The sequence below is a fragment of the Trichoderma virens genome (genome assembly GCF_000170995.1).
Source record: "Trichoderma virens Gv29-8 chromosome Unknown TRIVIscaffold_1, whole genome shotgun sequence".
NCBI lineage: Eukaryota > Fungi > Ascomycota > Sordariomycetes > Hypocreales > Hypocreaceae > Trichoderma > Trichoderma virens.
The window spans coordinates 2,019,040-2,040,202 of NW_014013748.1; the positions used below are offsets into that span (position 1 = coordinate 2,019,040).

General features: G+C 51.0%; 7 protein-coding genes across 7 annotated transcripts; 4 read left to right on the forward strand and 3 right to left on the reverse strand.

Moving 5' to 3' along the window:
- Positions 1-594: 594 nt before the first annotated feature.
- TRIVIDRAFT_85940 (uncharacterized protein) lies at positions 595-3,456 on the reverse strand (the record flags this gene model as incomplete). Its single annotated transcript, XM_014106100.1, has 3 exons — positions 595-2,145; positions 2,204-2,713; positions 3,033-3,456. 3 exons carry the CDS (start codon positions 3,264-3,266, stop codon positions 1,234-1,236), a joined length of 1,656 nt encoding a protein of 551 aa, XP_013961575.1.
- Positions 3,457-4,108: 652 nt separating this feature from the next.
- On the forward strand, positions 4,109-6,665 carry TRIVIDRAFT_73276 (uncharacterized protein; the record flags this gene model as incomplete). The annotated part of the gene is made up of 5 exons (XM_014106101.1): positions 4,109-4,390; positions 4,450-4,589; positions 4,646-5,557; positions 5,615-5,681; positions 5,737-6,665. The coding sequence occupies 5 exons, from the start codon at positions 4,237-4,239 to the stop codon at positions 6,495-6,497; spliced, it is 2,034 nt and encodes a 677-aa protein (XP_013961576.1).
- A 399-nt stretch (positions 6,666-7,064) lies between these two features.
- On the reverse strand, positions 7,065-10,725 carry TRIVIDRAFT_112689 (uncharacterized protein; the record flags this gene model as incomplete). Its single annotated transcript, XM_014106102.2, has 3 exons — positions 7,065-9,941; positions 10,034-10,242; positions 10,323-10,725. Coding segments are annotated over 3 exons (3,489 nt in total), but the record flags the coding sequence as incomplete, so codon positions are not given.
- A 717-nt stretch (positions 10,726-11,442) lies between these two features.
- On the forward strand, positions 11,443-12,435 carry TRIVIDRAFT_33453 (uncharacterized protein; the record flags this gene model as incomplete). The annotated part of the gene is made up of 1 exon (XM_014106103.1): positions 11,443-12,435. One exon carries the CDS (start codon positions 11,443-11,445, stop codon positions 12,433-12,435), a length of 993 nt encoding a protein of 330 aa, XP_013961578.1.
- A 539-nt stretch (positions 12,436-12,974) lies between these two features.
- TRIVIDRAFT_34180 (uncharacterized protein) lies at positions 12,975-14,715 on the forward strand (the record flags this gene model as incomplete). Its single annotated transcript, XM_014106104.1, has 3 exons — positions 12,975-13,072; positions 13,175-13,449; positions 13,529-14,715. The coding sequence occupies 3 exons, from the start codon at positions 12,975-12,977 to the stop codon at positions 14,713-14,715; spliced, it is 1,560 nt and encodes a 519-aa protein (XP_013961579.1).
- A 407-nt stretch (positions 14,716-15,122) lies between these two features.
- Positions 15,123-16,417, forward strand: TRIVIDRAFT_217965 (uncharacterized protein; the record flags this gene model as incomplete). The annotated part of the gene is made up of 3 exons (XM_014106105.1): positions 15,123-16,003; positions 16,059-16,100; positions 16,168-16,417. The coding sequence occupies 3 exons, from the start codon at positions 15,123-15,125 to the stop codon at positions 16,415-16,417; spliced, it is 1,173 nt and encodes a 390-aa protein (XP_013961580.1).
- A 1,667-nt stretch (positions 16,418-18,084) lies between these two features.
- TRIVIDRAFT_140068 (uncharacterized protein) lies at positions 18,085-19,639 on the reverse strand (the record flags this gene model as incomplete). The annotated part of the gene is made up of 6 exons (XM_014106241.1): positions 18,085-18,602; positions 18,647-18,732; positions 18,796-18,884; positions 18,946-19,242; positions 19,300-19,407; positions 19,472-19,639. The coding sequence occupies 6 exons, from the start codon at positions 19,637-19,639 to the stop codon at positions 18,085-18,087; spliced, it is 1,266 nt and encodes a 421-aa protein (XP_013961716.1).
- Positions 19,640-21,163: the final 1,524 nt, after the last annotated feature.

The window sequence follows — 21,163 nt, forward strand, 5'->3', positions numbered from 1 at the left end:
CAAAAGGCGGCGAGATTGTCTCGGTACAGCCACGCAAAGAAGGTCAAAACAGGTGGAGCAAACAAGCAATCAAGCAAATTAGAGAAAACTCGAGTGTTACTCCCTTTTCCCAACAAGCTCAGATTTTTTTCGGTTCATCTCAATGATGCCAGAACATATCGGCGATAGACAAAGAAATTTTATGGGGCCAAATCGGGCTTGCCTAATTTCGCACTGTATAGAGAGCCTAATGGTAGCAGCAAGAACGTGCGCCAAAATTTATGTGAGAGTGGCTATCTGTACGTCTACCTATCCTCATTTCTCTAAAAGGAGGTCAGAAGAAGGCTTAAAGCTTCCATACCAACAAACAATAGCCATTTCTTTGCTGCGATAATTCTCGAACTCTTTTGGCCACTTACTGTAAGGAGAGCACTCGGCCGTGCATGTGCAGTTTACATACCGTATCAGGCACAAACACAATACTAAGTAGATTAGGTGCTTGAGATGGCTCGAGGTTTCTCGACTCCAAAGATGAATTGTGGTTAAAGATGCTGTAATTCAACTTTACCATCACATTTTGCATCATGATCAAAACACCGTCGGCGCATCAAGGATGGGATAATCTGCCTCTTGTTTTACTACCTAAATGCGTAGACGTGGGATGCACAAACACTTGATTGTTGCATCAAGAGCAGCCTCTTCTCTTCTCAAACATGTCTCTCGACAGAAGCGCAATGCACTAGCACTGGCTTCTCTCCGCCGTGTCACTGTGGTATATGCCGTCAGACTACCAGACCCAAACTCAGGCAGGCAGGCAGTTGATCGGGGGGTCGCTCTTCAATGGCCGTGGCCATTTAGACCCGTATCCACGAAACTTTTGCCCAGTATTTCCTGCTTCAGACTAAATTCGACTACTCCTCAGTCACAGCATCTTTCTTCTCAGGCTGGAGCTTTCAAGCTACCATAGGGCCTGCTATTCAGTCGGGCTACTCTGTTCCTTCTCTCTTTCTCTTCCTTCCTCGCACAGATTGTCAAGCCAAATTAAGGGATAAAGGGGGATAGTGGGTTGTTGCCAAGGATTTTGGGGGTTCATCAGCAGTATTCTGCTGCTCGTGTTCATGACAATAATGTGAAGGGTGTGCGTGGAAGTGGTTATGGTCTTGGGGGTGCCAATCAATTTTGGGAGGCGAAGAATCTTCAGCTTGACGCATCAAAGTATCAACCTAAAAGCTCACGAGTATAACGCGTGCCTTCTTACATGTCCATCGAATCACCTCCGTTGGCAAAGTTGAAGCCTCCAGACTGCGCAGCGCCGTTGGTTCCGAATCCAAAGGTGCCGTTGGCGCCAGTGGGCTGAGAGGCGCCCTCATCCGCGTTCTCCTCCTCGTCAGAGAAGTACTTCTCGATGATGTTGTACGCCTTCATGTAGATTTCCTCGTTGGCGTTGTTCTGGCAGTCGTGAATCTTCTCCATGCCACCACACTCCTCGATGAACAGCGCATAGCGGTTGATGGAGTCGGCACCGTCGCCTGCAGCCTGTCTGTCCAAGTCGCCAATCTTGAGAATGTTCTCCAGGCCATCGAGGGCAACCTGAATGATCTTGTTGTCTGGGCAGGCAAGGAGGTCGCACAGGGGCTTGATGCAGCCTTGAGAGACGAGGTATCGGATCTGTTCGGGCTTCTGAAGGCCACCAGATGTAGCGTTGCTAATGGCCCAGCAAGCTTCCTTACGGGTCTTGAGATCACCATTCTGCAAGAGGTGGATCAAAGGAGGGATGATGTTGGCATCAATGACGGCCTGGATCTGAGACGAGTTGCCGGCAGTGATGTTGGAAATGGTCCAGCAAGCCTCCTTGCGAATACCATCCTTGGTGGAGCTCAGAAGAGACAGAAGGCATGGGAGAGCGCCGCAGTTGATGATGACCTGGGTCTGGACATCGTCACCGGTAACAATGTTGCCAACGGATCGAAGAGCGGGAGTCTGAACGGAGGTGGATGCGTGCAAGAGAAGCTCGACGAGTCTGCGGGGGATGCCGGCCTCAATAACGGCCTGGATCTTGTCGTTAGAGCCATCAGAAAGGTAGGAGATAGCCCAGCAGGCATCGATCAAGACCTCGTCATCCAGAGAGTAGACGAGCTTGGACAAAACAGGGAGCGCAGGGGCGATCTGAAATGAAGACGGCGTTAGAAATTTATTCGACAAGACAAAGGTTATGAGTACATACCGTGTTCCAGTCAGGCTGCGGGGTCTTGCCACGGCAGAAGTTGCTCAGAGTCCAAGTTGCGTTGCGGAGCATGCTCAGCTTGCGGCTGTCACCGAGCAAGCTAAGCAGAGGCTTGAGAGCTCCGCAGCTGAGGACATAGTCACGGCAGTGGGGGCTATCGCCGGCGATGTTGCCGAGAGCCCAGACGGCCTGTTCCCGCACATCAGGCTCGGGGCTGCCAAGCAGCTCGACGAAGATGGGGACAGCGCCAGCCTCGATGACAACTTGGGTTTGAGTGGCAGAGCCAGAGGCGATGTTGGTCAGGGCCCAGGCGGCTTCGAACTGCACCAGAGTGTGGGGGGATCGCAGGAACTCGACGAAGCGGCTAACGACGCCAGTCTTGATGACCTCCTCGATGGGAGGGTTGCGCTCCTTGGACAGAAGCTTTCGGAACTTGGTAGTGGCCTGGATTTGGAGGTCGATCTGGTCGGAGAAGACGCCAGAAACCATCTGAGGAAGATCCTCGTTGAGCTATTCAGTGCCATGTTAGCCGATCCGTACGCCAAGCTTCAAATTTTGGTATATATTCTGCCAAGTGCATTGCGGCTGGGCTCATCCTGCTTTCCGGCTGAGGCAAGCCTGCAAAACAGCCCATGGTGCAGCTCCCAGGCCAGTCGGTCAGAGCGGCCGCCACCAGGAGGTGGGGTCCAGTCATATTTCCCCCACATCACAAGCAAAAGCACAGCATCAAAGGAAAAGCTGCAAGGCAGATGGAGATGGGGCGCCTTGCGAAGGTCTCGCGACGGCTAGATATGGAATGAAGCAAGGAAATCACTAGAGATTTGCATACCTGAGACTCAGTAGGAGCCGACTCATCGTCGCTGTCGGGGGCGGCGCCGAGAGCAGCACCAGGGCGGCTCTCGCCAGAGCCAATGCCTCGTCGCTTTGCTAGGTTTTCCTCGCGCTTGGCCTTGCGGATCTCGACCTGCTGCTCCTCGCGACGGCGACGGAGCTCATCGGGCTTGAATGTGTTCTTGGCCTTGAACTGAGTTCGGCGATGCTCTGGGATATATCGGTCCGCCATGGTGCTGACGATGTGCGCTGCTGGCGACGAAAACGGTGGAAAGGCGGGCGGGCAGGGCAGAGCAGGGGTTCTTGATTGCTGCGCGGGGACGGTTCAGGATGCGAGCGATGGCACCGTCGACGAAGAATCTCTATCCTTGGGGTTGCTGTTGGATGCGTCCCAGCTGTTCGGCAGAAGTGAAAGGGAAAAAAGTCGCTGCGGAAGAAGGGGAGAAATCAAGAGGGTTACAGGGCAAAGTCAAAATCAGATAGGTAAGGTACTAAACTTAGCAGGCGGCAAGAATTGACTGCAGCAAACTTTACTGCCTGTCCCGGTTGCTAGAGCGCTGGGCGGCCGCTAAAAGCTCTCACTGACGCTCGCACTCAGACATTGCGCTGATGCCTAAGGCAACAAGATTCTATGGCTGAGCTAAGGGTATGACATGTCCTTGCTCATTATCGCCGAGTACCTGTTTACCCCGCCTTATTGAGGTGATCCCCCTCAGTACACTTTGTTAAGCCTTGATTCACTCCCTCTACCAAGGAAAATACCTGGATGTGCTAAGAGATCATGTATACCGCCAAGGTACCTATTTAGTAGTGATTCACTCCCCCTTGTGCCCACCCTTTTGTCATTCATCGCAATCGAATCACACAATCACACAGTCTCTGCGCCCTTTCCAAACTTGAAGTTGACGACCCCTCTCAATACGGAGTACTCAGGTACCTCCCTAGGTACAAAGTGCAAGTACCCCTCTCCCACTATCACGTGCTCTCGCGCCTTGTAGATTCGGGCCCCTCCTATTCCATAATTGACACTCTCCGTAAGACGCGAAATCATCGTCGTAAAGCGCGTTGTCTAGTCACGTAATCCGCCAGTCACTTCCCCACGGCAATTGAGACCCTGTGGCTGATATGCACTGTGCTGAATAGCACCTCATTATGCTTCATGAGAGGCTCTTTTGGTCACATGATTAAAGCCATGCTCAACAATGGCTCCCTCTCTCACCAAGCGGCAGAACTCGCTGCCCAGCGGCTTCATATCGGTTCGGGAAATACTGAACCATAAGCGTGGAGTCGGAAACTTGGTGAATGTCATTGGTGTTGTCAAAGACTTTAGAGCCCCGGTTCCTACCAGGAAGAGCGGTAAGAATTGCTTTCTGCGCTATCCGCGACCATGTTCTAAGTCCCTGCCTTGTATCCAGATTGGAAGTGCGAGATCAGTCTATATGATGGATCTGCTGAAGATGCTTCATCCAACTCCATCACAATCAACATCTTCCGGCCAGAAAATGAGATGCCCGATCCCAGCCTTGGTGACGTTATAGTTCTCTACCAAGCCAAGGTTGCCCGACCCTTCCCATGAAGATGGTAGATTTTACATGCTAAGTAAGATGTCAGCTGCAATTACGCGACGAGACGCTATCACTCATAACGCACTGGAATACGGATATTTATCTATATTCGGCAAATCAGATTCCGCATCCGCCAGAAGGCGCATTGAAAGCGCTACAACCTCAGCAAAGAAAAACCACCAATAGCCCAGGAAAACCGGTGCACGAATATGTTTCATCACTCTATCATTCAATCGATAAGAGGGGTCTTCCAACTGAGGCAGAGTTCCAGGATATGAAGGCAAAATCTGCCAGTCTCTCTGAGAAATTCAAGGAGCTTAAAGATGTCCGAGATGGGACATTTGTCGATGCAATAGTTCAACTGGTCAGACAGCCATATGACACCGGGGACAAAATCACACTGTGGGTAACAGACTTCACTGAGAATGACAGCTTCTTTCATTTTGTATTCAAGGGGCATGGTGATTCTGGTGGCCAAGCTCATGACCCGTATGGATATGGTGCCACCCTGCCATATGGCGCGGGCACTGGCGGAGAGTGGAAAGGGCCTTTTGGGAAGCGGAGCATGCAGGTCACTTGCTTCGACCCCCATACCTCGATTATCAGAGAACGGGGGCTCTCTACGGGCTCTTGGGTGATGCTTCGGAATCTTCAGATAAAATACGGACGCAACGCCGCCAACCTCGAGGGCTTCTTGAGAGAGGACAGAGGGTCGTCGGGGTTGAAGATCAACGTCACGCATATGGACGCTACAGACAAGGAAACTATCGACCCCCGCCTAAAGGAGGCCATCCGCCGTAAACGTGACTATGAACGAGAAAAAAATGAGCTCATTCGGGGTATATCAGATGCAGCAATAGCTGGGATGAAGAGGAAGAGTGACATGGCCGCCATGGGGCTACTGCAAATCGAGAAGCCAAAGAAGACTAAAAAGAGCAAACCAAAGCCGAAGAAGAAGGTTGTGGTGGCAGACGTGTCAGTATTATCACAAATGAGGGCTATGGATCAAGAAGAGTCGACAGTAATGTCTACTGACATGTCTACTGAAACCTCTGCTGCAGTCTCAACTGCCTATTCAGAAGGTACCTCTCCCTGCCCCCATTTCAGAGTATGCAAATGCTGACCAGACATGATTAGTGAAATGTGAAAACGAAAACAAAGCCATCAGCACCATTGGTGATATTCTGGAGCCCATATACGTGGAAACGGATGTTAATGGCGAGCATGTCAAACTACAACTCCCGTTTGTGAATATGAACTATCGTGCCAACGTTCGGGTTGTCAACTTCATGCCTCCTGACATTGAAGACTTTGCTCATCCAAAGAAATCTTCAGAATATGCAATGCTTTCTGACTACGAGGAGTCGGATGCAGACTCGGACATGGAAGAAGAGACGGTAGATCGTTCGACAGTGCGGGAGTGGGAATGGCGCTTCTTCTTGGAGCTGGAAGATGCTAGCCCTCCCGGGGACATTCAAAGTGACAAGAAAACTCTCTGGGTCGCAGTGAATAATTTCTCTGCGCAATGTCTCTTGAACCTAGACGCCTCCGACCTGCGATCGGATCAAAAGAATCTAGAGGCCCTTCGCCAGCGCCTATTCCTCCTATGGGGCGACTTGGAAGAAAAGAAGAGCCTGGAAGAGGAAAACAGACGTCAGGCAGCGCTGACAAACAGGGGGGGGAATCGTCCCCCGTTGCACAGCTCCGATGATGAGAGCAGTGCGCCGCAAAAGCGAGATACAACATCGTCACAAGTTCGTAGCAGACCATTTGCCTGCTGCATTCACCAGTACGGAGTTCAAGTTCCCGAGGAAGATCCCCTCAAGGCAGATGCTGGCGAGGGCAAGAGGTGGCAGCGAATGTTTGGGCTTTTTGGAACACGGATTGCATATACATGACTTGTGAGAGCTGTTGAGCCATTGGCAATTGGAGGAAGGATGCGTTAAATGTCATCTATCAGCGGCTGATTAAGTGGTTTACGATACAAATATAGCTCATGGAGATCGGTGGGCGCGGCGTTCATGTAACTAGAAAAATACTATTATTGACTTGTCGGATATCTTTTTAGACGTTAATTTGCCAGCATTCAAATGCCACCCGGATCGTGATAGTCGCGCGACTTGAACCAAACCTCTCTCTAAAATCTCCCCGCTTGCCCTGTTGCTTCCCCTCAAACATTTTTGTTCAAAAGTATCAAAGTTCATCGGAAACACGTCAGGAAGCGAAATAAAAGAAAGAAAAAAGAAACCCGCAAGACAAGAAAATAATTGATGCCGCAATAATAGAAAAGGGGAAGAAGAGACATTGACGTAACACAAAAAAGTACAACAGCTTGATACCCTGGCATTGAAAATAGAAATCCCTTTGACCCTGGCAAAATATCATATCCACAACGGAGGGGCCTTTTCAAAACCCCTCCTCCCTTATTCATTTTGTTTACCTCTTATGTTTCTTTTTCGTTTCATTCAGTCTCCAAGAACACCATCATCATCGTCGTTATGTAGCCTCTCAGCATCTTCGTGCTCTTCCTCATCTTCATCATCCTCGATAGGATCATCCAGCAGTCCTCTCCGCCGAAGATCCTCTCTTGAGCCCTCTTCCGGCTCGACATCCTCGAAAACATTATCCTCCTCGTCCTCATCATGGACAATTTCGGCGCTCATGGCAGGCTTCTGCGACTTTTCTGCCGGAGCCGCCTTGGCGGGTTTCTTGTTGCGCTTGGCCATCTTCTCTTCGTCAAGATAGGCGACAACCTCTTTGAAGTTGTGACCAAGCTTGGTCTCATTACGCTGTAGTCGTCGCTTGAGCTTGTTGACATGGTTGCCCTTGGGATCGATCAGGTTTGCTGTAATGGCAAGAACGTATTTGGCAGTCAATTCGCACAGAGCCTTTTCAGCCTTGAGCTCTGCGGCGAGCCGTTCTTCTTTCGACAGGCCTTCATCCTCGTCCTCCTCATCCTCCGACTCTTCGTCATCAACAGGATCTTCGTCCTCAGCCGGTTCGTTTAGTACTGTGTCCTTCTTAGCCTTCTTTGCATATTGCTTCTCAGTGCCGTCAAATATTGATGTTAGCTCAGGGATGAGACTAGACTCCATCTGTTGAAGCAATACTTTGAATCTTTCACTGCCGCCCGATTGAGAGGCGGAACTCGAAGGGCGGAAGTTGCTAATCGCCGGGCGCAGCGTTGCAAAGGTCAGATGCAGGTCACAAAGACTGCCGGTAGCAAAAAGGCGGAGCTGGTCAATGGAAGCTCGAGACGAGAATGTAACTATCAGGTGCTTCCGGTAAGTCTGTCGCAGAACCGACAGGCTATCGAGCTCTTCGTCTGCGATGCCGGCGCCAGAAGATAGCTGCTGGGCCAGGTTTCGTGTCTTCCACATGAAATAGAATTGGCAGGCCTTGATTGCCAACGTGACTACCTCGTCTTCCAAATTGTCAATGTCGTCTTCTTGAGCCTCATATTCTCCTCTGTGAACAATATTGATCAGGATCTGAATTGCCGGAGATGTGGAGTCACCCTTTGAAGGAGCAATCTCGAGTATGTCGACGCAATCTGATATACTAGCCAGCTTGCTGATTTTCATCAAGATAGTTGACAGCTCCTGAAGTGGTGCCTCTTCCAAGTTCCCTCTTGCAGAGAGCTCGCATGTTGTGTCAAAGCTCCGGAGTGAATTGATGACCACCTCCCAGAGAACGGATAGCTTGGCGTCCGTCATTTCCTCAAGCTCTGCATATTGCCGAGAATGCAACAAAGCTGCTGTAGCCTCAGCCAAGACTCTCTTATCGTCATGTCTGTTGAACTGTGTAATAACTTCGTCCAGTAGCTTTTCGTATATACTAGAATCTTGTCGCAATTGTTGGAAAGCATCTAGTTTGAGGTATCGCTCCAGCCGGAGGACAATCGCCGCCGTCTCAGGTTCTGCACCGTATTTGCTCAGTAATTTGGGGATATTGGTGGCCAATTCTAATGCCAGTTCTTCCTGAGCCTCAGCTGCTTCAGTACGGGGGCCACGCTTCTTGCTCTTGTCATGATCGGCGTGTTGCAGCAAACTCGACTTGATAGCGGAGCTCAGAACGTCGAGGAGAATCTTTTCTTCCTGGGAACTGGGTGCAACCGCCTTCTTGAAAGCATCCTCTGACGGGTTACTTTTTGACTTTGATCTTGATTTAGACTTGGTACTTGTTGTGTGGTCATACAGGAGATAGCCAGCCAGAATCTCCCAGGACTTGATTTCTGAGATTCTGTCGTAGAGCACTTGAGATGCCAGCGAAATCCTCGTGTCGGGCATGGCGCTCTCCAGTAGGTCAACGTCTAAATCCAACGATGATCCCTCAGTCTGCTGAGATTCTTCAACCTGCGCATCATAGATTGTGAGGGTTTCGGCCAGGCATTTCAAATTCAGCCAATCTCTTCTTGGGGCTTCGAAATTGTCTTCTTCAGCGAGATCTAGCTCTTCCAGGGCATCGGAGCCACCAATCTCTTCAATCTTGCCTTCAATTACGTCGTCAATACAGGCAACGAAGAAACCGACAACGGCTTTGCGGACCCTGATTTCGCTATCAAAGATGAGTCTTCCGATGGCGTCAATTTCGTTGGGCTCGAGGATGGCAGCCGCTCGCAGCGCGTCAATGGCAGATATAGCAGTAACTCTGACAGACACATCAGCGTCGATCGTTGCCATCTCAATCAGTCGGGGACGAAATCTGTCGATGAAGTGCCCCATCCCGTGCGCATCACGCTTAAACAGTTTGCTAAGATGCTTCAGTACTTCTTGTCTTGTTCCGGCGTTGGTGTCAGACAGCATCCAGCCAAGGTAACGTAGGTAACCGGCTTCTAGAAAGACTGTCGGCAGGTTCCAAATCCAGCCTCCGAGAGCATCAACGCATTCCACCCGGATCTTTGGGTCAACATCGCGATATCGGTGGACGAAGACGGTGTCGAAGAATGACTGAATAGCATCGTTACATATCTTCCTATAGTTGTTGGCTTCGGACAAGCTACGTTGGATTTCGTCCGCCTTGCTCTTATTTTTGCCTCGCTTCGAAGCCTGCGACTGTTGTTCAATGTTGGCAATACGTTTGTCGAGGATACTAGCGACCTCGACAAGTCCAGATTGCACAGCCAAAGCAATGGTCGTTGCTGTGTGGCGGAAAGGACGCAGCGGCGAGGAAGACATGCTGGCCAACCAAGCATGGAGATTGTCAACAAGGTCTACATCCTTGTACATGACATCAGTCTCGTGTAGAAGACAAATCAGAGCCTGGAAGAATGTAATGAGCAGATCTCGGAAGGATCGTGTGGCCTTGGCCTTGGCAACCAAGGGATAATCGACGATTTGTTGCTGTATAGCCCATTAGCCGCTTTATTTTTTACTTTACTTCATTTTCCACAAGGAGCTGAAGAATATCAAGCCACTAATCTTCATGGACGCACCTCTTGGTAAACACTCTGCAGATCCAGCAGGCGGTTCGGGATATTCTCCGGGTCACGAATGTCATCCACTGTTACTTCCAGGTCACAGCCCGCGCACCGCAGAATGCAGTTGATGAGCTCGCCCAGTGCAGCTGCGTCGCTCTCCCTGTATTTTTCGAGCCATTGCTGAGCAACAAACTGGGGAGAATCGCCGGACGCAAAGATATCGGCTGGAAAACAAACATGTCAGTGCCAAAACGACAGGGAGGGGGAGAGAGGGGCAAGCCGTGAAGACGAAATGGAAACATACCAAACAGACCGGTTCCTTTCTCTCCTGGATCTATGCGAACCGTCTTCTTCGGTCGACTAGGGATGCGCGCAACAGTCCCCGATATGGCGGGCCGGGAGCCGTTGATCTTGGGCTTCTTGGTGCTTGGCTTCTTTGCGCGGGTAGTTTGCGCCTTTCGAGGCTTCGGCGCAGGATGGTCCTCATCGCTCTCGGCGTCACTCGCAGCGTCGCTCATGTCCTCATCCGAGGCCACGTCGCCGTTCGCAGCGTCTTCGTCATCGTCCGCCTCATCGTCGTTCCGCTTGCGCTTCGACGCTGGCGCTGTCGGTTCTGGCGCGTATTTGGTGGGAGCTTTGACGACGCGTCCAGATCGACGACGCGCCTCTGGCTCTGGTGACGCGGTGGCGCTGTCCATTGTGTCGAGTCTCGGTGGGTGGTTTGGCTCTATGGCTTCATGCGCATGCTCAAATGCCAGACCGGGGCAGCAGGTCCGGGCAATTTGCGGCGAGGGAACAAGGTGTAGCGACGAGTCGCGTTCGTTTGTGTCATGCAGCGATGCTCTGGCCTGGCCATTTGATTTGATTTTGGAGGTGGGCAGAGCCGCCCACTTTAGCTCCGGTTGAACATCGGCAGAATCATTTTCCGTGTCGATGTGCGGAGAGAAGCTTGGCGGCCATAATGGTCTAGTCCTAGCTAAGTAGTAAAGATGGGAGGGTGCTAAACTTTATCAAGCTGGCATCAAACAGCTTCCCTTGGTTTGAGTGATAAAATCCCCAGATAGGTAATCAGATTCATAATAGAATCAGCGATAGTATATGCTGTTTATCGGCGCTGCATGCCCCGATGTTACAATATATGGCCATTACTGCCTTGGGCACGAGGCTTCCATTCTTTCCATTACAAAAGCCCTCAAGCTCGGATAGAAGCCAAATCTTAGAGTTGATGGGCGCTAATACAGTAAGAACTCTCACAACCCCCCATCTCTTAGTTACGGGCAAAGATAAGCAGCCAAATATCATCGCTTATACGTACTCATGCTATTATAGCCCCCGTGACCTGTTAAATCTGTCAATGAGCCAGAGAATGCATCTGTAGCATCTTCATTCTGATTCTACTCCTTACAAGCAATGATCGGGCTATCATGACATCGCCGTTCCCCAAGTCAACTTCTCGCCCCGGTGATGGCCGCATCATCGTGAGACTCCTCCCAGCCGGGGGCAGCGGGCTTGAGACCATCAGCTACCAATACCCTCTGAAATTGATCTCGCCCTCTCCCACAGTGGCCCAGAAAAGCGCCTTGGTCTTTCTCCTATCCTACGGAGGTGGCCTGGTTGGCGGCGACGGCGTCAATCTCACTATCCGTGTCCATCGCGGATCAAGTCTCAGCCTAGTCACCCAGGGCCACACCAAGGTATTCAAGTCCTCCTCGCCAGACATTGTCACGAGCCAGAGGCTTCAAGTGCAAATCGATGAAGATGCTGCAGTCTGTCTCTTGCCGGACCCTGTCCAGCCATTTGAGGACAGCGTGTACGAGCAGACTCAAGTCTTCAACTTGGGCAATCGGGCATCACTCTGCCTCTTAGACTGGGTGACCCAAGGAAGGGTAGCACGCGGAGAGAATTGGAGCTTCACGAGTTGGAAAGGGCGCAATGAAGTTTGGACACAAGGGTCCGACCCGTTACAAAAGGAGAGGTTGCTCATCAGGGACAACGTCATCCTAAGCCAAGATGGAAGCAAGCAGGTTGGTTTGCCGCTCAAGGACACAATGCATAAAACGAGTGTATTGGGCACACTTATTCTTCGAGGACCAGTCATGGCACCCATTGGAGACTTCTTCATGAGAGAATTCGGTGCTCTTCCACGGATAGGATCTCGCGACTTTCGCTCAAAGGAGGATAAAGAGAGGGACTCGAAGGAAAAGCCAGAGTTTGAGCAGTGGCGGTTACGGAGAATCGACATGGAAAAGCAGCAGGGCGTCCTCTGGTCTGCGGCTCAGGTTCGAGGGTGTGTCATTGTCAAGTTTGGGGCTGCTACTGTTGAGGCTGGACGGTCATGGATCGGGACAATGTTGGTAAGAGAAGGGAGCATAGCCGCGTATTTTGGGCATTCGGCTCTCATGTGCGTTGAACCTTGATGAATGATTTATAAGTTTAAATAAATGTGTATTATGGTTGTTTACGGGTTATGCTTACATGTACTCCGTACCCTTGCATTTATTAATTTGTATGCTACTCTATCAAGGGAGCCAACTTGTGGAGATGAATCATATCAAGCAGCCCCAAGGCCATAGAGACAATGCCCGTTTTACGTATTAATCACATTGTGACCTCCATTCTAGTCCCTTCGGCTGAACCACCAATCCATCATCGATCTAGTCTACATCTTCATCCAACAAACAGCGTCATCATCCTCACTTACAACAAAATAGCGGCGTCAGCCCGTAGTGGAACTTCGCAGCTACTATACAGTGCCCGCTAATCCGGATACAGGGGCCTTCTGTATGTAATCGTGCATAGTCCGTAGTACATCTGATATTTCGTCGTCCCCCACCAGGCCAGTTATAGCACTAAAAAGCGCCCCGCCAAAACTTTGAATTTTCTAGACAAGCTGCCGGCTTCCATCATCTGCAACTCAATTCAATGACCTCGATTGACTCATCATCACATACACAACATGGTTCGCGGCAGAACTACCGGTAGAGGCGCGGGGAGAGGCAGTGCCGCTGCCTCGTCAAGATCTCAGACTGAGGGCGCCGACGATTCAAATCAGCAGTCCTTCACAGGCAGCGCAGCGCCAACTGCCAACATGGGATTGGCAGAGTCAAGCACCGATCAGGGCGCTTCATCACAGCCAGCAGCCTCGACGGTCCGGAGAGGTGCTGCATCCACACGAGCGTCACGCGCAGCAGCTTCGACCGGCAGATTCAGACCCAAGAACATTCGACGAGATGAGTCAGAGCGAGACGCGCTGGCCCAGCAGGAACAGCAGAAGGCGAGCGACAGGGCCGCAGACGAGAGGCGCGCCAGGGGCCGGTCACGGTTCCGCAGCAAAAGGAGTCGTGGTGATGCCATGGGAAGCAGAGGAGGCGGCTTTGGCCGGCCAGTAGCCGGAGCCAGCGGGCCCTTTTCATCAGGAATGGGAGGTCCAGGTATGTCAATTCGGGCTGTCTATGAGCCGAATTCGTCCATGATGCTAACATGAGATTGAAAATTTGACAGGCGGCGCAGCTGGTGGAGGTTGGTTTGGAGCTGGCGGCGGTGGTGGCGGAGGCAGTTTCGCAAGAACTGGTAAATTCGAAGCCAAGCCTGGCTCAGGGTTCGGGTTTGCCAGCGAGGGCCGCTTCCGAGAGACGAGAATCAATGCCGACAAACTTCACACGATGGCGCATGACGATGACCTGGACAGCGAAGACGAAGCCATGCTGGCTGCACTCCATTCTCGGTCAGGAAGTGTCATGCCTATGGGTATACTCCGACGAGAACACAAAGAGGCGCCAGTGGTTGTTGCTACGACTGCGGAACTAGAGGCAGCGGAAAAGGCGTTAGCCGAAGAAGAAAGCCTTTGGGTTGATGGCGAAGCGCCTGAATCATTACCACCGGCCGACCAACCCGAAGAGGGCGATTGGAATACGAGTGCCAAAAGGGCCGTTAAAGTCAAAAAGGAGCCGACAGATGATACCATGGACTTGGATGTTGACGTCAAGCCTACTACAGATGAGGGTAAACTGCCTGTAGCCAAGATGAAGGCCAAGAAGGCAGCTGCTCAAGATCCCGAGGAGAATATGATTCGCACGGACTTGAGTCTTCTGGCTAGCGAACTCGGCGCAATCACAATCAACGGAGATGGCGAAGAGAAAGGCGACGAGGCTGGTAACAAAGACGGCCGACTATATCTATTTCAATTTCCCCCACTACTTCCTCCCCTCAAGCAGGTTGCCGCCCCCCAGCCTCGCATTAAAGTCAAGGAAGAGGAGCAACATTCTACCAGCTTGCACGCGACCCCCTTAAGCGCATCATCTACCGCTACGCCTGTTGACCTCACACAGCAGGGCGAGGACGAGGACGAAGAGTCAGATGACGAGGACGAAGAACAAGAGCGCAGAAACGGTTTCCGGTCCCAGGCACTCTCCAACGGCGGCCTCATCGGCCGGCTCAACGTCCGAAAGTCCGGCAAGGTAGAGCTGGACTGGGGAGGCCGCATCCTGGAGATGAGCCCCGCTGCAGGCATGAACTTCCTCACGACAGCCGTCATCGTTGAGGAGTCGGATGAAAAACCGCAAAACGGCGTCACAACGGGCGAGAGCATCGGCATGGGCAAGATTATGGGCCGGTTTGTGCTCGCACCGATATGGAACGAGGAAGAGGACTGGGAGGTTGCGCCAGAGGAGCTCGATATTGGGGCCATGAGTCAATGAAGCAATAAATGAATGAATAAACTTAATGAACAATGAAGATGATGGCAGATGATCATGGAAGTGAGTCCCGTTTTGGTCACGTAATTTTACGATTTTATGGAAACTTGATTTTAAGCGGCACAGGCTTCAAGAGCCGGCTCCACGGAAGGTCATATCAAGCCCTCGGATCAGATACTAGAGTCATGAGGGAGGCAGGTAAGATCAGATCAGATCAGATCGCGCCTTTCGTCGATTTATGCTTTCTCTCCCTTATAGTTCTGTTTATTCCCTGGCTTCTCCTTTTTCTTGCCACTACTTTCACATCCATCCGTTCTCTCTCTATCGTATTCGTCTTGTATCCTTCTTCTTAGAAATACCAATTTTTCTTAGACACAAAGAGCGAAAGTCCGGCAAACGTTGTGGACATCATGACGAACCCACGACCTGAGCAGCACCAGTTTAAGGATACGGGTGCAACTAGCACAAATCCAAGATCCAACACGGATGTATATACGCCAAATTCAATATTCCGCATGGATTTGACAGCACTTGAACAACGAGTCTCTCGTCTTGAGCCGACGGCGGCTTTCCAAGATCATGTAATCCATGCTGTTGGTCAACTGGACACAATTGTCAACGGTTTCGACGAGCGTCTAGTCACAATTGAGAATTGCTATGAAGCTCATGCAAACATCGAGAATGCCCTAGACGCCTTCAGGCAGCATCTCGAGCGGTTTGATGCTCTCAGTAAGGCTGTTGAGAATCAATTGGATATGTTTAACAGACGGCTTGATCGTCTCGAAACTCTCAGTGGTGCTATTGAGCATCAACAAGATGTGTCCAACCGACGGCTTGAGCATCTCGAAGCCCAAAATGATGTCAATCCGCTGCGAACTTTGATGGCTACACTGGCATCTCAATTATGGCAGACCAACCAACAACTTGAGGAGTTTGAGGCTCGTATGGTTGAACAGAATGAGCATTCGGCACAGATGTTGAAGGCTACAAGGGCTGCAGTTGATTTAACTAAGGCTCCTTCATCTGGGCTTATTCCTCTTGGGGCCCTTCCATTCGGGACTACTCCTCTTGGGGCTACTCGTCATAGGACTGTTTCTCTTGGGGCTGCTCCTCTTGGAACTGCTCCTCTTGGGACTACTTCAGCCGCGAATTCCCATTTAATGCACAACGGCAATAGCGCTATCCAGCCGGTTACGAACGAAGGCACTAATAGTCAGATAGAGACACCTCAACCTCTTGACCCTGTGCCGAGTGATTCTCGTCATCCGACGGGTGATGAAGGCGGTATTACGTTTGTGTACCATGGCCCATCAGAAAGAGACGTAATTGATGCTGACGTACTTCAGGTTTAAGCAGTTACAGCCCCTACAAGAATTAACTCTGGAGATGTTTGTCCACCCTTCTTTTTTTCCTTTACGTACCTTACTACCCGGTTAAAATGCTAATGTCTTTCAGATTCCAACAATCCACACTCTCTGAACCCCCAGGCGTGGTGCATCCCCAACCCCGTCCAACAACCACAGACCACTCCCCAAGTCTCCGACTCCATCAAGGAGACACAAATGGTCACGAAAATCAAGCCCAGCAAACACAGCCAGCTCAACCCATGACTTACAGCCAAGCTCTACGCGGAAGTGGAGTCGCAGACGTTCATCCAGGTCAAGCTCAGCCCGCGCAACGAACTCAGGCTTCAGGCCAAACGTAGCCTCCGGTTCGAGCCCGAAGTGTGTAAATCGAGAGGTAAGCAAATCCATCGGTCGACTCCAGAACTGAGCTTGATATACCGCCATTTCATCGTACCGTCGAAGCCATCTCACGACTAGCCGCATTCTTCCCCTCCATCACACTAAATGATCAAGTACTAATCCGCATCCATGCTTGCCCAGAGATGATGACGCCCGCTCTCTCTCTTGATCCCTGCAGCTTGATTAGATACGCCTTGCCGTCCGAGAGAAACTCCGCTCGCAGACTCGTTCTTCAGGTGAACCGCTGCCCTAGGACTACGATTGGGACTTGGCGCACTAGTCAGACGCAGGAACGGGCGGGAAACAATCAATAGTTTGTCGATGGGAAAAGCGATTTCTGAGGAGAGAATTTGGCACCCCTGCTAGCGGATTACAAGCTCGACTTTTGTTGCCTGGAGAAGGCAGACAAAATAATGTGGCAGCGGAACTAGACCGATACGGCGATGATTTTGTTTTTCTACTTAAAGGGATTCTTCAACTGAGTATGCAGAGTTACATTCACTCGGTACGAATAGCGAACCGTGTTTTTTCTATTCTAACATCTTGAATATTCTATGTCCACCTTGTGTCCCACTATATCCTCCTGTGTCGATTTCAGCTCCCCCATCTGTTCTCCATCTACTTATACAAAGGTGGAATCCTCACTTTCCATGGAGTAACAGATACCTGCACATGATTCATGGCACCGCATTCAAGATCTTAATTCTCCGTGTCTCTCGTTATTTTGTCCATGATGGAATCCTAAGCCCCCTCTCTCCCGTCGCAAATAAACAAGGCCGGCGATTGGTCCTCTTCCCCCTCCCCAGCCGTCGTAACTTGTATGGTTTCACGACCTAGGACTGATACAGCCCGGCTCTACGCCATTTATAGTAAAGACAACAGTGAGAATTACGGCGCGTGTACCAAGTATACGCGGGCATCTTTTGCAGTGTCTCTTCCAGATCTTGTGTCCGTGTGCATTTACTTGTTTTATTTTCAGGCTCAGCTCTATGGGCTTTATTGCCTCACTGCAAAACGCAAACGTACGAGGGAAAACAAGATCCCGAGTTTCACTCCTCCTCCTCTCCCCCCCTTCTTCTCAGCCACCCCCCATGTCCCAACAGCAGGAAATATGCATGCACGCATGCAGGTACGGAAACATCATGTAACAATCCTTTGCAGGAATCCGTATACGCACAAAGTGCCTACCAAAATCATGCTATGTCTCCCCCCCCCCCCCCCCCTTTCCCTCGTTCCATATTACCCTTGCGGTGTTTTTTTCTGGTTCCCAAAATACTACTAAGGCATTCCCGTTCTACATACTCGTACGAAAAAAAAAAAGCAACTTGTAAGCAAATAGCGTTAGTTAGCCGAACCCGGTTTGCCCATCCAATATAATCCATGCCAATGCCATGTTTTTTTCCCTGTATCCACCCTGTGATTTTATCCGCTCGCCCAGAAGTGAGGCTGTCGTGTACTGTAACTTCGCCTTGGGGTCCTGGCCCATCTAATGCGGCTAAAATAGTGCGAATCTGACCCGTAACTGAAACATGACCCAACAAATGTGTTGAAGAAAAAAAAAGAAGATGGTGAGAAAGATGAGAAAAGAAAAAATAATAACAATGAAATAACGCTGAGGCAAGGAAACCTAGCGTCCCCTCTTGCCGGAGCCGTATTCAAAGTACCCGTTTTCCTGGCTCTGGGCTTCAAGGTTGTGGATGTCGTCGAATGAGGAGGAATTGGTATTGGCGTGTGATGTCGCTGTGTTGACACTGCGCGACGGGGAATATTCCTTGCCGTCGTCGGCACGGCTCCCCTGCTGCTGAGTATCCAGTCGAGCTGGCGTCCCCCTGCTGGTGTGAGACTGGTCAAAGGTCAAGCCAATGGTCGTCTTTGTCGAAGGGTCTGGTGCTGCTGTATCGTAGCTGGGTTCGACGCGCTTTAGAGAAACATCATTGGGTCCAAAGGCTTGGCCGATGGTGGCCATGTTTCCATCATCAGCAGTGTGTCTCGCGTAGCCAGAGGGGGCGCTGCGCGTGCGTCCTGTTGATTCGAAGCCATGAATCTTCATGGCGCGTAAGAGAGGCCGGATCGTGGCAAGGCTGGAAGCAACAATGGCTACTCCGGGTTCAATTATGGTCCATATCATTACATCTGTTGCCGAGACTATATAGCGAACGATACATTAGATCCATTGACGGAAAGGGTACAGTTGAGATGGGACATACATAGCAAATCATTGGTGTCTTGAAGCGAGCCCAAGAACTTGATTCTGATGAGAGTGGCAATGCTAGCGCTATTTCAACCCTCCAATTAGCATCTTGGAATAATTCATCGTATAAAAAGGGGGGACTCATACAAGATTCCAAGGCCAAGGATGAGAATGACAGTTCCTTTGGCCTGGCTCGTCATCTTGACCGACCACAGCATAGGTATCGGAAGGAGTGCCTAAACGAGTAACAAAAGTAAGCTCCAGCTCATCTCCATAGTCAAGGCAATGGTCTCTCACATATAGCCAGTCAGATGCAATTGTCATGACGCTGATAGCGTACGCAGCAGCAATAATGTCGTCGGGCGATGCGCACTTTCCTCCCTGAATCCGAAAATCCCACTGTTTCTGGACAGGGTTGCACTGAAAGATGTCGAAAAAGAAGATGACGAGGCTCCATATGCCGATGATGACCAGGCTGACGCATATGATCCAATTGTAGACTTTTCGGGCAGAAACGCGCAGGAGAAAGATGCCGATGCTCATCTTGATGAACATCATGTTGATGATATATGTGACGGTGGCCAATGATTGCCACTATGAAACAGAATCAGAACTTATCCCGTCAAGTATATTTGGCGGGAAGAACCTTACCATCAGAGCCGAGACTTTTTTTTCATCATCAGTAATGGCAGCATTATGTCTTCCCATTCCATCTTGCACACCAGCAAAAACGAAGGCGCAGGAGAGGGTGAAGATGACCTATACGAGTCTTTAGTTTACATTCCCCAATGATCAAGGATAAGCAAGTGCCAGCTGTACGAACCTGAGCCAAGAGCATGAGCCAGTCATCCTCTTGGACACTCTTAATCACCACTGCCCTCGTGTATGTCCTCAGCCCCACGGCCAGCCATGTCAAGCTGAGGAATGCTATACACGTGCCCACCATAGGACCGCCATTGTATTCATTCAAGTTGAGATTATCATCGGCCATGACGATCCGACGTCCCAACCTTTTCGATAAAGACTGTTGACGACGGGCATAGCAACACGACGGCTGCAAAAGGAGAAGGGTAATGGAAGGGGAGTAGAAGAACTACAAGCACTAGGATGACACGAGGTTTTAGAACAGCATGAATGGAGCAGAGAGGGATATAAAGCGAGGCGGCAGCGCAGCCGAGAGTACCAGCAGTGCCACGGGCAGGGGAGACAAGGGAAGCAACAAGCACAAGCGAACTAGCGACGGTGACGAAGCAGCGGGTGCTATATCTACAACCGGCAACAAACTAGGGGCGCCGTGAATTTGCTGGAGCGACAAGACGAGTCACAGACAGATCGACAACCGGGATATCAAACTCACGGGCCCCGTCCAGATGGGGATAACAGAACCGGAGCCCTCACTCCCAGGTGGATGTTTGGATCTCATACCCGCATCTTCCACTTCCCACTCTCTAGTTTGCAAGGCACGGAGTTGCTTTGAATTCATGCACATGGGCCGGGTCGGCGAACTGGAGCAAACGCGTAACAACGGGGAATGGCTTCCCTCTGCTCATATCACCCAAGTGGGCCCTTGAGCCATGCCGCGACATGAGTGGCACGACGGCCCGCATCCACCGTTGAAGGATTCCAATGTAGAAACGCCTGTTGGTGGTTAATAGGCAAATGTGAGTGTGATATCGGCATGGGGGCCGCAGCGCCGTGGCCCATTCAAGTCGACGTGCAGCGAATGTGACCCGCAGCGAATGTCCCCCTGCCAAGGTTGCATTCGAGAACTTGCGTCTATCGGATCTCGAAGAACCAAATCGCCTACCGTGAGAAAACCCCATGCTTCGGGAGGGGGGAAACAACGGGGCCGAGCGATAGTGAGTGTTACCGATGGCAGAGAGACAAGCCATGCTGTCAGACAAGGGCAGATTTCATGCGAATCGTCGAAGCAGCAAGCGTCTCAACGACGTGCTACGAGTACATGATCCGGCGTTTGACGGTGAAAAGTAGCAATTCCGTGGGGGAAAGAGGGAAAAAAAGACTCGCAAAGCTGACCAACGCGAATGACATTCTTTCTGGCCATCAGCACCAAGTGCGTTCTAACATTGTCACAGCCCGGTTGTGGCGTCCAATGGTCCAACAGACCCTTGCCGATTGCAAGCAGCTCATCACAGCACGATATCTCCGGGCCCTGCTTGGGTCTTTTTGGCTTGTTTGCGACGGCGATGATTCGATTTTCTCGTCGTCCCCTGTACGTGGGAGCCAAATAAACCAACCAACAGAGACGCAAAAGGTCCCTCGCCAACTGCAGCCGTTTTCGGGCTCGGCTTCCCTTTGGGCACTTCATCTGGACGAGCGACGCTGGTTGGTCGGAATCTGGCGCCGGGTGCATGAGATGGTGGTGCCGAAAACGAGCGAATAGAAGCGCGGAATTGGACGAAGCGAGTGATTTCTAATCCGTTGAGCGGCGCATCAGAGTCAAAAGTAGGTCAAGCAGAGGCGAAGAGAGACCGGAGAGTGGTTTACCGGAAAG